Source organism: Candoia aspera, chromosome 5 (genome assembly GCF_035149785.1).
Source record: "Candoia aspera isolate rCanAsp1 chromosome 5, rCanAsp1.hap2, whole genome shotgun sequence".
In the NCBI taxonomy this organism is placed as follows: Eukaryota; Metazoa; Chordata; class Lepidosauria; order Squamata; family Boidae; genus Candoia; species Candoia aspera.
The window spans coordinates 106,981,947-106,994,402 of NC_086157.1; the positions used below are offsets into that span (position 1 = coordinate 106,981,947).

Here is a 12,456-nt window from a genome sequence, read left to right on the forward strand (position 1 = left end):
AGAAGCGTGAGAAAACCCATACAGATAAACCCCAAAAGTCAAGGCAGGTCTGCTCTATGTCTCTTTGAATGATGGCTCATATTCTTGCTACTACGCATGTGTTTTCCCCCTGGATAGGGGCCCCCTCCTGCTCACCATCAGTGCTCATGACAATGCCCTCCCTTACCTGATCATTCCCTAGGCAGCATCACTTCCCCCTGTCTCCCAAGGTCATTCCCACGTACCATTACAGGATGGCAGCTATGACCGGGTAATCCAAACCTTGGCCTGTTAAAATGTTTATGGCACCTAACACCAACAGTACCCTCCCACACAACACCTCTACAAATTGTTGGATACATCATCCCTATCCACCCAATGTTTCTTTCATGGTGCAGAATAGAGGAAGGATCATCTGGTGTCCTCCTTTCTGTTCATGTTTATTCCTCTCTCTCCCTCCTTCCTTTGCCTATCGTTTGTCTCATTTTTGACAGTTAACAGTTTTTGATGTTTGCTGATGTTTAATAAATAAACATCAAGTTCTATTATTTGCTAGCTGGACTGAATGGTGTGCGGCTTGTTCTGATATGATTAGGGTTGAGAGATTGACAGGGAATGTACGGGGTGTGCAAACTATACTGGCAATTACTCACTGTAGTCTTCCAACATACAGCAGGATCAGGCAGTTGACCCCCACATTGGGATTACATTTAATTTTTTAAATTTCAGCGAGGAGCACTGACAAATAATAAACGTAAACATACTTTGGGTATGTGGGAAGGCACACTTTTTAGTTATTACTTTTACCCTAGAAGGGCTTCAGGAAGCATGACAAACTCATGGTGACATCTGAATTTTGCATGTCGCTCTCAAATATTCTTGGGTAGACCCTCCTTTGAGGACAGATGCCAAAATCTGGCAACATAATCCCCCAAAACAATACTGCACATTGAATACGAAACTATAGTGTGCATCTAAAATATTTAGCTTTGGTGAAAAATTAATAATCCTTACCTTAAACCTAGGCCTGAGAGCTAGTTTGGTGCAGTGGTTAAGGCATCAGGCTAGAAACCGAGAGACTGGGAGTTCTAGTCCTGCCTTAGGCGCAAAGCCAGCTGGGTGACCTTGGGCCAGTCATTCTTTCTCAGCCCTAGGAAGGAGGCAATGGCAAACCACTTCTGAAAAACCTTTTCCAAGAAAACTATGGATTTATTTTTGACTTGAAGGCACAAATAACCCTCCCCTACCAAACGTCTAACCCCCCCCCACAAGCCTAACAGAAATATACACATAGCTGTATAGTATTACACAGTACAACCAGCTGTAAGTACTACACAGCATCACCAAGATTAATATTTAACTGATAATTTAAAGGTTAATATACAGGTAGTCCTCATTTACCGAGCACAATTAGGAGCGGCAACTCCATTGCTAAGCGGCATGGTAATTAAGCATGATGTCACATGACTGCACTGACTTATGACATCAGTTCAGTCAGTTCCAGCTGCGGTCATTAAGTGAATCACTGTGGGTCTTTAAGCATGTCACTGCGCAGCCACAGCTTGTGACTTCCTGCCAGCTTCCCCGTCAACTTTGCTTGTAGGAAGCCAACTGTGAAGGTCACAAATGGGAATCACATGACCATGGGACACTGTGACCATAGTAAATGTGAGTCAGTTACCAAGCACCCAAATTGTGATCACATGACCACGGAGACACTGCAACAACCTCAACTTCGAGGACCAGTTGTAAGTCTCCTTTTCCAGCGCCATCAAAACTTCAGTCACTGAACAAGTAGCTGATAAGCGAGGATTACCTGTACATATACATATACATACACACATGCATGCACACATACACATACATATATATATACAGTACTTACACATACACATATACATAGAAACAAACATATACATACACACATACATATATATAGGCATATGTATTTTTTGTTGTTTATTCGTTCAGTCGCTTCTGACTCTTCGTGACTTCATGGACCAGCCCACGCCAGAGCTTCCTGTCGGTCGTCAACACCCCCAGCTCCCCCAGGGACAAGTCCGTCACCTCTAGAATATCATCCATCCATCTTGCCCTTGGTCGGCCCCTCTTCCTTTTGCCTTCCACTCTCCCTAGCATCAGCATCTTCTCCAGGGTGTCCTGTCTTCTCATTATGTGGCCAAAGTATTTCAGTTTTGCCTTTAATATCATTCCCTCAAGTGAGCAGTCTGGCTTTATTTCCTGGAGGATGGACTGGTTGGATCTTCTTGCAGTCCAAGGCACTCTCAGAATTTTCCTCCAACACCACAGTTCAAAAGCATCAATCTTCCTTCTCTCAGCCTTCCTTATGGTCCAGCTCTCGCAGCCATATGTTACTACGGGGAACACCATTGCTTTAACTATGCGGACCTTTGTTGTCAGTGTGATGTCTCTGCTCTTATCTATTTTATTGAGATTGGTCATTGCTCTTCTCCCAAGGATTAAGTGTCTTCTGATTTCCTGACTGCAGTCAGCATCTGCAGTAATCTTCGCACCTAGAAATACAAAGTCTTTCACTGCTTCTACATTTTCTCCCTCTATTTGCCAGTTATCAATCAAGCTGGTTGCCATAATCTTGGTTTTTTTGAGGTTGAGCTGCAAGCCAGCTTTTGCACTTTCTTCTTTCACCTTCATCATAAGGCTGCTCAGTTCCTCTTCACTTTCAGCCATCGAAGTGGTATCATCTGCATATCTGAGATTGTTAATGTTTCTTCCAGCAATTTTAACTCCTTGGATTCCTCAAGCCCAGCATGTTGCATGATGTGTTCTGCATACAAGTTGAATAGGTAGGGTGAGAGTATACAGCTCTGCCATATTCCTTTCCCAATCTTAAACCAGTCCGTTGTTCCGTGGTCTGTTCTTACTGTTGCTACTTGGTCGTTATACAGATTCTTCAGGAGGCATACAAGATGACTTGGTATCCCCATACCACTAAGAACTTGCCACAATTTGTTATGGTCCACACAGTCAAAGGCTTTAGAATAGTCAATAAACAGAAATAGATGTTTTTCTGAAACTCCCTGGCTTTTTCCATTATCCAGCGGATATTGGCAATTTGGTCCCTAGTTCCTCTGCCTTTTCTAAACCCAGCTTGTACATCTGGCAATTCTCGCTCCATGAATTGCTGAAGTCTACCTTGCAGGATCTTGAGCATTACCTTACTGGCATGTGAAATGAGTGCCACTGTTTGATAGTTTGAACATTCTTTAGTGTTTCCCTTTTTTGGTATGGGGATATAAGTTGATTTTTTCCAGTCTGATGGCCATTCTTGTGTTTTCCAAATTTGCTGGCATATAGCATGCATTACCTTGACAGCATCATCTTGCAAGATTTTGAACAGTTCACCTGGGATGCTGTCGTCTCCTGCTGCCTTGTTTTTAGCAATGCTTCTTAAGGCCCATTCAACCTCACTCTTCAGGATGTCTGGCTCTAGCTCACTGACCACACCGTCAAAGCTATCCCCGATATTGTTATCCTTCCTATACAGGTCTTCTGTATATTCTTGCCACCTTTTCTTGATCTCTTCTTCTTCTGTTAGGTCCTTGCCATCTTTCTTTTTGATCATACCCATTTTTGCCTGGAATTTACCTCCGATGTTTTTAATTTTCTGGAAGAGGTCTCTTGTCCTTCCTATTCTATTGTCTTCTTCCACTTCCGCGCATTGCTTGTTTAAAAATAATTCCTTATCTCTTCTGGCTAACCTCTGGAATTTTGCATTTAATTGGGCATATCTCCCCCTATCACTGTTGCCTTTTGCTTTCCTTCTTTCTTGGGCTACTTCTAGTGTCTCAGCAGACAGCCATTTGGCCTTCTTGGTTTTCTCTTTCTTTGGGATGTATTTTGTTGCCACCTCTTGCACAATGTTGCGAACTTCTGTCCATAGTTCTTCCGGGACCCTATCTACTAAGTCCAGTCCCTTAAATCTATTCTTCACCTCCACTGCATATTCCTTAGGAATATTAGTGAGCTCATATCTAGCTGATCTGTGGGTCTTCCCTAATCTCTTTAGTCTGATCCTAAATTGTGCAAGAAGAAGTTCGTGATCTGAACTACAGTCAGCTCCAGGTCTTGTTTTTACTGACTGTATAGTTGTCCTCCACCTTTGGCTGCAAAGGATGTAGTCAATCTGGTTTCGGTGTTGTCCATCTGGGGAAGTCCATGTATAAAGCCGTCTCTTAGGTTGTTGGAAGAGAGTGTTTGTTATGCAGAGTGAGTTGCCTTGGCAAAATTTTATCAGCCTATGTCCTGCTTCATTTTGTTCTCCCAGGCCATGCTTACCTGTAATTCTAGGTGTCATTTGACTGCCCACCTTACCATTCCAGTCTCCTGTGATGAAAATAACATCTCTTTTAGGCATGTTGTCCAGTAGGTGCTGCAGATCCTCACAGAACTGCTCTACTTCAGCTTCTTCAGCATCTGTGGTTGGGGCGTATATTTGGATCACTGTGATGTTAGATGGCTTGGCCTGAATTTGAATTGAGATCATTCTGTCATTTTTTGGATTGAATCCAAGCACTGCTTTAGCCACTTTACGATTAATTATGAAGGCTACTCAATTTCTTCTGTGGTCCTCTTGTCCGCAGTAGTAGATCTGGTGGTCATTTGATGTGGAGTGGCCCATTCCAGTCCATTTCAGTTCACTGACGCCCAAAATGTCTATCTTTAATCTTGACATCTCACCAATAACCGCATCCAATTTGCCCTGGCTCATAGATCTTACATTCCAGGTTCCAATGGTGTGTTGATCCTTAGAACATTGGATTCGTCGTTCACCACCAGCACCGTCGGCTGCTAGCCGTCCTTTTGGCTTTGAGCTAGCTGCGTCATCACGTCTGGGGCTAGTTGAACGCATCCTCTGTCCCACCCCAGTAGCATTTTGACCATCTTCCGACCTGGGGGTCTCATCTTCCGATGGTATACCGACATATCTCTGGTTGTACTGATCCATTTAGTTTTCACGGCAAGAATACTGGAGTGGATTGCCATTACCTTCCCCAGGGATCGCACTTAGTCTGACCTCTCTGTCATGACCTTCCCATCTTGGGTGGCCCTTCACGGTTTAGCTCATGGCATCACTGAGGTGCTCAAGCTCCAGCACCACGACAAGGTAACGATCCTTTGCTGAAGATGCATATGTATACACACCTCTAACTGTAAAACCCAGGAGGCAGGGTCTTGTTCCTTGCTGTATGACTCCTTCTTCACATCATTGCACTGCCTACTACCACTCTTGCCTACCCTCGACACCATTAAATGAGATACTTGGCCACCAAAATGTTGCTCACCTCTTTCCTAGATCATCTTCTGGTCTTTAATTATGGTGGAAAACATACTCCTGTCTCCAATGCATAAGAAATGTTCAGCTACCAGATGATTAGTGAGACATGTAATTTTTTGGCTCAGGTATGAAACAGCTATATAAGCAAAGCTTCCTGATGATGGTTGTGGTGGTGGTGATGCTGATGCTGACTGATGATTTCCTCTATAATTCTGGGGTTCCACTTCACTGTCCTATCAACTGATTGTGTCAAAGCCACATTCTAGTTATCTTTCTGGTACAGAATAAAATAGATTTTCAGATAGCCCTTGGCACTGTTCTTCAAAAGACAGCAGAGCAGATATATTATTAACTCAGAGGAGCATGGAGGACAAAGCAAAGCCTTCAGAAATGTGACTGCTTATAGTTTTTTAACCATAAAACATCATACAACCATAAAACATCATACAATAACATCAACAGGAGTCAAAGACTCACAACAGAAAGTAAGAATCTTTGCTCCCTTCATCTTTATGTCCTTGGTTTCACTCATGGCTAAAATGAAAAAAAAAAAGAAGAAGAAGCATTCTTTGGTTGGATGCCTGAAGGCCACTATTCTCTGCCAGAGACAAATTGGTGAATTGCTGTTTGCAACTTAAAAACACAGAGAACTCTGCTGGACTGAATCAAAGATCTGCCTTCTTCCACTTCCTATTATCTACCACTGTGAATTTACCTAACAGTTCTAGGAAGACATGAGAGTGATAATTTTTCTCCATGACTGCTTTTCATCTATCGTTATTTGGGGGCACATGAAAGCTCTATCTAATTGGTTATCAGTTCTGCAAACTGTAGGGTTCCCCTAAGCCTGCTGATATCCAGATTTGGAAAATGGGTATGCTGATAAAATAATATATCAGATGCTTTATATCCACTGGATAAAATCTGTCTTCATCTCTATGTCTGAACCTACTGGTTTAATAGCTGAAGTTGGTGAGGTGAGAAATAGTGACTCTTAGACTAGACAGAATTCTTAATAAACTCTGAGCAGATGCTTCTGACTCTCAAGGAATAACTCAACACCTTTTGACTCAAAAATAGGCAGGAAAACGGTCAAGAATTAAAACTCTGGAGCAGATATTGCTATTGATACAGATATAGGTGGCTTGATTTCTGGGTTCTGAAATATATATCTTCTTTTTGGGTTCTGAAGTATATGACATGCTACTGTGCATTGACAAGAGTCATTGGTAGTTGGGCAGCATGTAAGTTTGAGAAATAAATAAATAAATAAATAATTCTTGTCTTTGGGAAAACAACTTTGTGTTGTATCTGAGTAACTTCTACCACAAGCAAATTCCTAAATATGGGGCTGACTGTCAGGAGTGTCGAGATGTATTGCCATGCCTGCTGTGAAGTCTGATACCTTCAATGCCATCTAAGCTGGTGATCATCAGCACATCTTCCGCAGACTACTTTCTATAAATCTAATTATGCCTTTCTTTTGTTTAGCACAAATTAGTTGCCCATCAGTTGCGGTGAATGACCTTAAGTTCTAGCTTTTGGGGAAAGGGGAAGAAAAATCCATCTGTATATCAGCCATATGTTATTTTATATCTCTGTATCATAGTATTTCATAATCAGCCCAATCTTTTTGGGGCTAGAGGGCATATTGGAATTTTGAGAACATCTTGTAGCACTTTCCCAAAATGGCCACCATGGTGGTTATAACCAACCACAAAACTTCTATTAATAGAATGCAAATTGAGGGCAGTGTTTTCTACTACCACCCCTAGCCTCTCAGGATACTTTCTATAACCTCATCTTATCTTTCCCAAATAGGAATCTACACATACAAAGGTCTGGGGTCTATGTGAGGCATCCAAAGAGTGAAACTTTGATTTAACAAACTTCGCCCCTGAAATTATGGACCAGTCTCTTTTTTTCTGAAGTTGAGACAGTTAATGAGATTTATGCCATTCAAGTAATGATGTCCATGATGTTTTTACATTATTTGCATCAATTTACATACTGTGCATAATTCCACCAATAACAAATATGTAAATTACATCAATTACATTTAATGCAGATTAAACAGGCATTTACATTTAACAGAGATCTTTTTTCCCCCAAATGGTCAATTAATTCAAAGTTTCACTGTACTTAGAAATTACATTTGAAGCCAGTGATTTTGCTTTGCAACATACTACCTATTTCATTTTAATTAAAAGAAGCTAAAAACACCTTCCAGAAAATAAAACCAGGTGGCATAGGGAGACTGATGGGCACTATGGGAAATGTTCTCAGGACCATTGGAAATCTGTACCCACCTGGGTACCATGAATATCAGTCATGTTTATATTAAGGTGATAAGCACATCTAAATTGCAAACCCTAAAATAAGTTTTTCACCACTAAAACATTTACAGCCATATACATTTGTGAACACATGCCAAAGCGACATAAATACAAGCAGCTGGATTGTTCAGCTTTAGTGTGATCAGTCTGCTATTTCTTTTTGTCTTTGCCACTAGATTTCATCAAAGTTCCCAGTAAACAATGGACCCATCACGTTGTTTACTGGGAACCTTTATTCTGGCAAACTCACTGGAGCACTCTGCTTATTGTCTCACTCATTCTAGAAAGAAGGACAGAGCTATCTCCATGGTGGCAGACCCTAATTAGCATTGACACTGCTAACTAAATCAAACAGAGCAATAAAACACACAAATCATCTCATTCTTATTAAAAGTAAAATAGTTTCTCCTCTCTTTTGGAGGAGGAGAGCTAAATACTACCTACTTACAACATCATGTTCATTCAGTCTGCATAATGTGGATGAAGACTGCCTTTCCAGTCAACATCTACCTTCTTAAACATTAAGTTGTGCACAATACCTTATTGTATCATATAAACTGGAACCTACATGTCTGTAAGTCTTACAAGAGGAATCCAAATCTTTCCAGGAAGGCCAGTAAATGCTGATCAATTTATTATCCATTCTCTTCCAAAACACACAAAAGTTAGCCTCATCATAAATACATATTTTAGAGTGGCATGTGTTGAGATCTGTATAGTGGGTTCACATCCTAACATTACTTCAAGGTTAAGAAAACAACTTCTCTGCTCATATAACATGTCATGCTCAAATAAATTAACATCCTTAAGGCTTGATAGCCTTAATGCAACATGAAAGGCAAGGACTGGATTCCCACATGCTGCACTGCAAACTATTGAAATCAGGATATTTAGAAATTGTGCAATGAAAGGCAGAACCTCACAAAGCCTAGAAACTAAGGGAAACTTAAGTGTTCTACACTCCATCCATGAACATCGATATTATCTTCTTCTGTTTTGATGGGAAAAAATTAAAAGCAAGTTTTTGCATTCAAACTAAAGGAAACCGGTGAAAAAATACATTAGAGTTTAATTGGATTGCAAATATATTGTGTTTTCATTAGTTCTATGCATCTGTGAAGAGAAAAGGCTGTCTGAAAGGAGAAGACATTGTAATTGTGCATACATTTTCCAATATTATCCCATCACTACCTAAAAGACCCAGAAAACAATAGAAGTAGGACACGTGCATTGAAATCACTGAATGGGACCCTCCATATTTTGCTGAATTGCAACTCTCAAAATCCCATCCAGCACAGCCAGTAGTGAGAGGAACTACAGGTTCAAGTTCAACAGCCTTTGGGGGTGGGGGCACAAGCTCTCTTTCTAAGCAGAAATCTTTCAGCCTGTTTTCTGGATCCAAGTAAATGATTCCACTTGTGTTTTCCACATTCCAATGATGCTGTCCCCCTATGTCACTGGATTAAACTAATGCAAGTTTTAAAGGGTTAATCAGTTACAGTAATTGTTCAGCCCCCTTCTGATGGATTAAAAAGTTTCTCCCTAATTAATTAAACAGCCAATTTAATGTTTTAATTAAAAAAATAAAAACAATTATAAAAATGGCATGTGAGGTGACATGCCTAAGTGAAAAAGAGGCATCCCAATCTTTTCCCTTCCACACAAGACAGAATAAGTCTGTTTTAGATGATAATTGTTTGCTTGTTACAATACTTTGGTGCAGTTTTGAAAAACCAAGAAAGCCTACTTTTCAGTTCTGAATTCCCGTGCCACTGAGAAAATATTGGATTAATGGGGTTAACCTCCTGCTGTTAATCAACCAAGATTTCTTTATCCAGGTTGCAGCTCAGATTTAAATACTGAAGGATTTATTCTGTTTATAAGAATAAGGTAACAATTATTGATAGATTTACTCACCTGCCCAGCAGCAAAAATTCATTGGCCAGCCCCAAGCGTCTCATTGCCATCAACAGTCCTCGTACTGTCATGCCTTCGCAGAAACACACCACAACTCTTGCTTTGGGTAAATGGCTTCTTAGCTTTTCCAACAACTTATCAAAACTCTGCTCCCCAGCATTGCTGTAGATCTTGTAGGAATGGGCAATGCAGATCCCTTCTTTAGCTGACATGTCTTTGAAGGCTTCCATCCCACTTTCGCCATAATTTCCTGAGCAAGAACCAAGATACGCAAAGATATTAGCAATAAGATTCTTGGGAATTGCTCATATAGGCAACGATATGACATCTAAAGTCTACAAACCAGGTGATCTGAGCTGAAGAAATGTTTATCAGATGTTATTGACCAAGCATTTGGGTCTTAGCTTCAGTTTCTCACCTATTAAGAGAACATTCAGTTTGTTGCTCTCACCATGATGTTCTGAAGACTTTTATCGTTATATTAATTTTTACATTTGTTGTATTCCAGTAAGTATCCACTCAATATGACCTTGTCTGGTCTCAACAAGCTAAGCAGGGTCAGAGCTCCTTGGTACAAATATGAGATACCACCAGGAAATCCAGATTGGAAGTCAGATTGCCAGATTGGAAGTTAAAACATCATCCTGGATCATGGCAGTGTTAAATCACTTTCATATGGCTGCCAAGAAAATCGTGTGGTTACATTTATGTAGCGGCCAGGAGTCAAGTTCAACTTGAACCTGAAAAGTTTAAAACACCATCATACACTTTTGCTTACCAGACAGATAATGGTTACCATAGTGAACTATACATATAATAATGATCCTGAGAATGGTGGTGTCCTAACAGTCAGGAATCATGCTGAGACGAGGAGTAGGTCTCTAGTGTTTATTACTGCTACATTAAACAGAATCCTAACAAACTGAAGAAGCGTGGGAAAAACCCAGACATATAAACCCCAAAGACTAAGACAGGTCCGGTCTGTGTCTCTTTGAATGGCTGCTTAATTCCTCAGTACTATGCATGTGTTTTCCCCCCTGGATAGAGGCCCCCTCCTGCTCGCCATCAGTACTCATGACAGGTGGTTACATTTAATTTGAATTCCTACCGTCCCTGGGACCATGCCTGAGCAACCATACTCTTTCATCAGCCCATCTTTGAAGCTGGACATAAATCTCTGATCTTTAGCAGAAAATTAATTTGAGCTGTCAGTAGAAAGAAGAATAGAGAAGGAAGAACCAGGCCTGTCAGGAAAAACTATTCTTTACCCAAATATTATAAATATGTATCTCAGAGGCTACTTTTCAAGGAATTTGGGATTTCTTGCCAATGAAAGGATATGTTATAAGCTTGGCCAGATGCAGATTGTATCAGCTTTATTGTAACATGACAGTCTGTTATATCCAGGCATGACTTTTAACCAGAGATGGTAACCAGAGACTTAAGCCATTGGTCCCACTGAGATGTGGACTATTATTGGTAACTAAGTGTGGTGGTTTACACATTTTAAGATTGCATGAATTGGGTTATTTTGACAGCAGGGGGTTAGATGAAACAGTATGCCAAATAATTTGAAGCAGTTGTTTTTGTACACTGTGAAGAAAATGTGTATGCTTTGTATAAGATGTGAGGCACTCTTTATGAAATAATGAAGTTTTATTTTATTCGGAATGGAAGTTTTATTTTATTCGGAATTCAAAGAAGAATTATTTGAAAACTGTTTATTTGGACAAAGTCAAAAGTAAATCAACTCCACCATTTGGGAATATGGTGCACTGCACTGAGGATACAGGTGTCCAGGGAAATGGAAGAAAACTTTGCACAACTTTGCAAACACGGATATCTATCCAAAAACATTTCTCATGAATAACCCTTCCCTAATTAATTTTTCATACAAATTCTCCTGATGGCGAGGAAGAATTTGTGAGAGAACATGAACATGCATATTTAATGGCAGTTATATGGGAGGGAATAATGAGAATTTTTCATGGCAGAGAGGGAAAAGAATGGCCATTTCTGTTACTTTTGTGGCGATCCTGGAAGTACTCTCCCACATATAGTTAGCTGGGTTGTCAAAAGTTTGTAAGACAAATCTAACACACAAAAGGCTCATGGTAGCTACAGCCAAGAAGACTGCCTAGTTTGACTCTCACATATGGCCAGATTAGAAAGTGGTCATATTTCACCAGTTCATTGTAGAGAATAGCCTTCTTTAATTCAGACAGTCTAGATTTGCAAAGATGATGGGTAAACTGGGGCTCTGGTGTGTGTTTCCATGAACGGACATTTGTTTGAGTGAGAAATTGATTGGAAGAAGGATGAAGAAAGGAGTGACAAAAGTTATTCATTCATTTTGACTTCAAATCAACCCACCTTTGGGTTTGGTCTTGCCCTTGCCCACTACCAACATGAAGGGCCCCCTCATAGTTTCTGACAATATGAGAGAGCCTGTGTCATGGAGTGTTTAAGAGTCTTCTCAGCTGCTATTTTTATTTCATTTTTGTTGTTTTTAATCCTGGTTGTTTTTATTGTTTTTATTCTGTTTTAATTGTGAGCCACCCAGAGTCATGTATATGAGATATGAGATGGGCAGCCTATAAATTTACTAACTAACTAACTAACTAACTAACTAACTAACTAACTAACTAAGTTGCATACCAGCCTCAAATAGGGAAGTACAACCCCATTCAACACCAACAATGGAAATGTCCCTGACCTAGGTTGCCAGACAGCCACAGCCACTCAGTCTTGACAGGATTGAGCTAAAGTCTGTTCATTTTCATCCAGACCTGAATAGCCTCCAAATGTTGGGTTAGTACATTGATAGCTTCACCCGCACAGCCTGGGGTTGAGATATAGACCTGGGTATCATCAGTATATTGCTAATACTGGACCCTGGACCAATGG

General features: G+C 40.4%; 1 protein-coding gene across 1 annotated transcript in view; it reads right to left on the reverse strand.

Moving 5' to 3' along the window:
- GRM5 (glutamate metabotropic receptor 5) overlaps positions 1–12,456 on the reverse strand; it is a gene marked incomplete at its 5' end in the record, with an annotated part of 241,551 nt that overhangs the window by 144,093 nt on the left and 85,002 nt on the right. Inside the window, one exon of the mRNA XM_063305907.1 lies at positions 9,550–9,799. Within this exon, the coding sequence (XP_063161977.1) occupies positions 9,550–9,799 (250 nt within the window). The remainder of the gene's footprint in view (positions 1–9,549; positions 9,800–12,456) is intronic.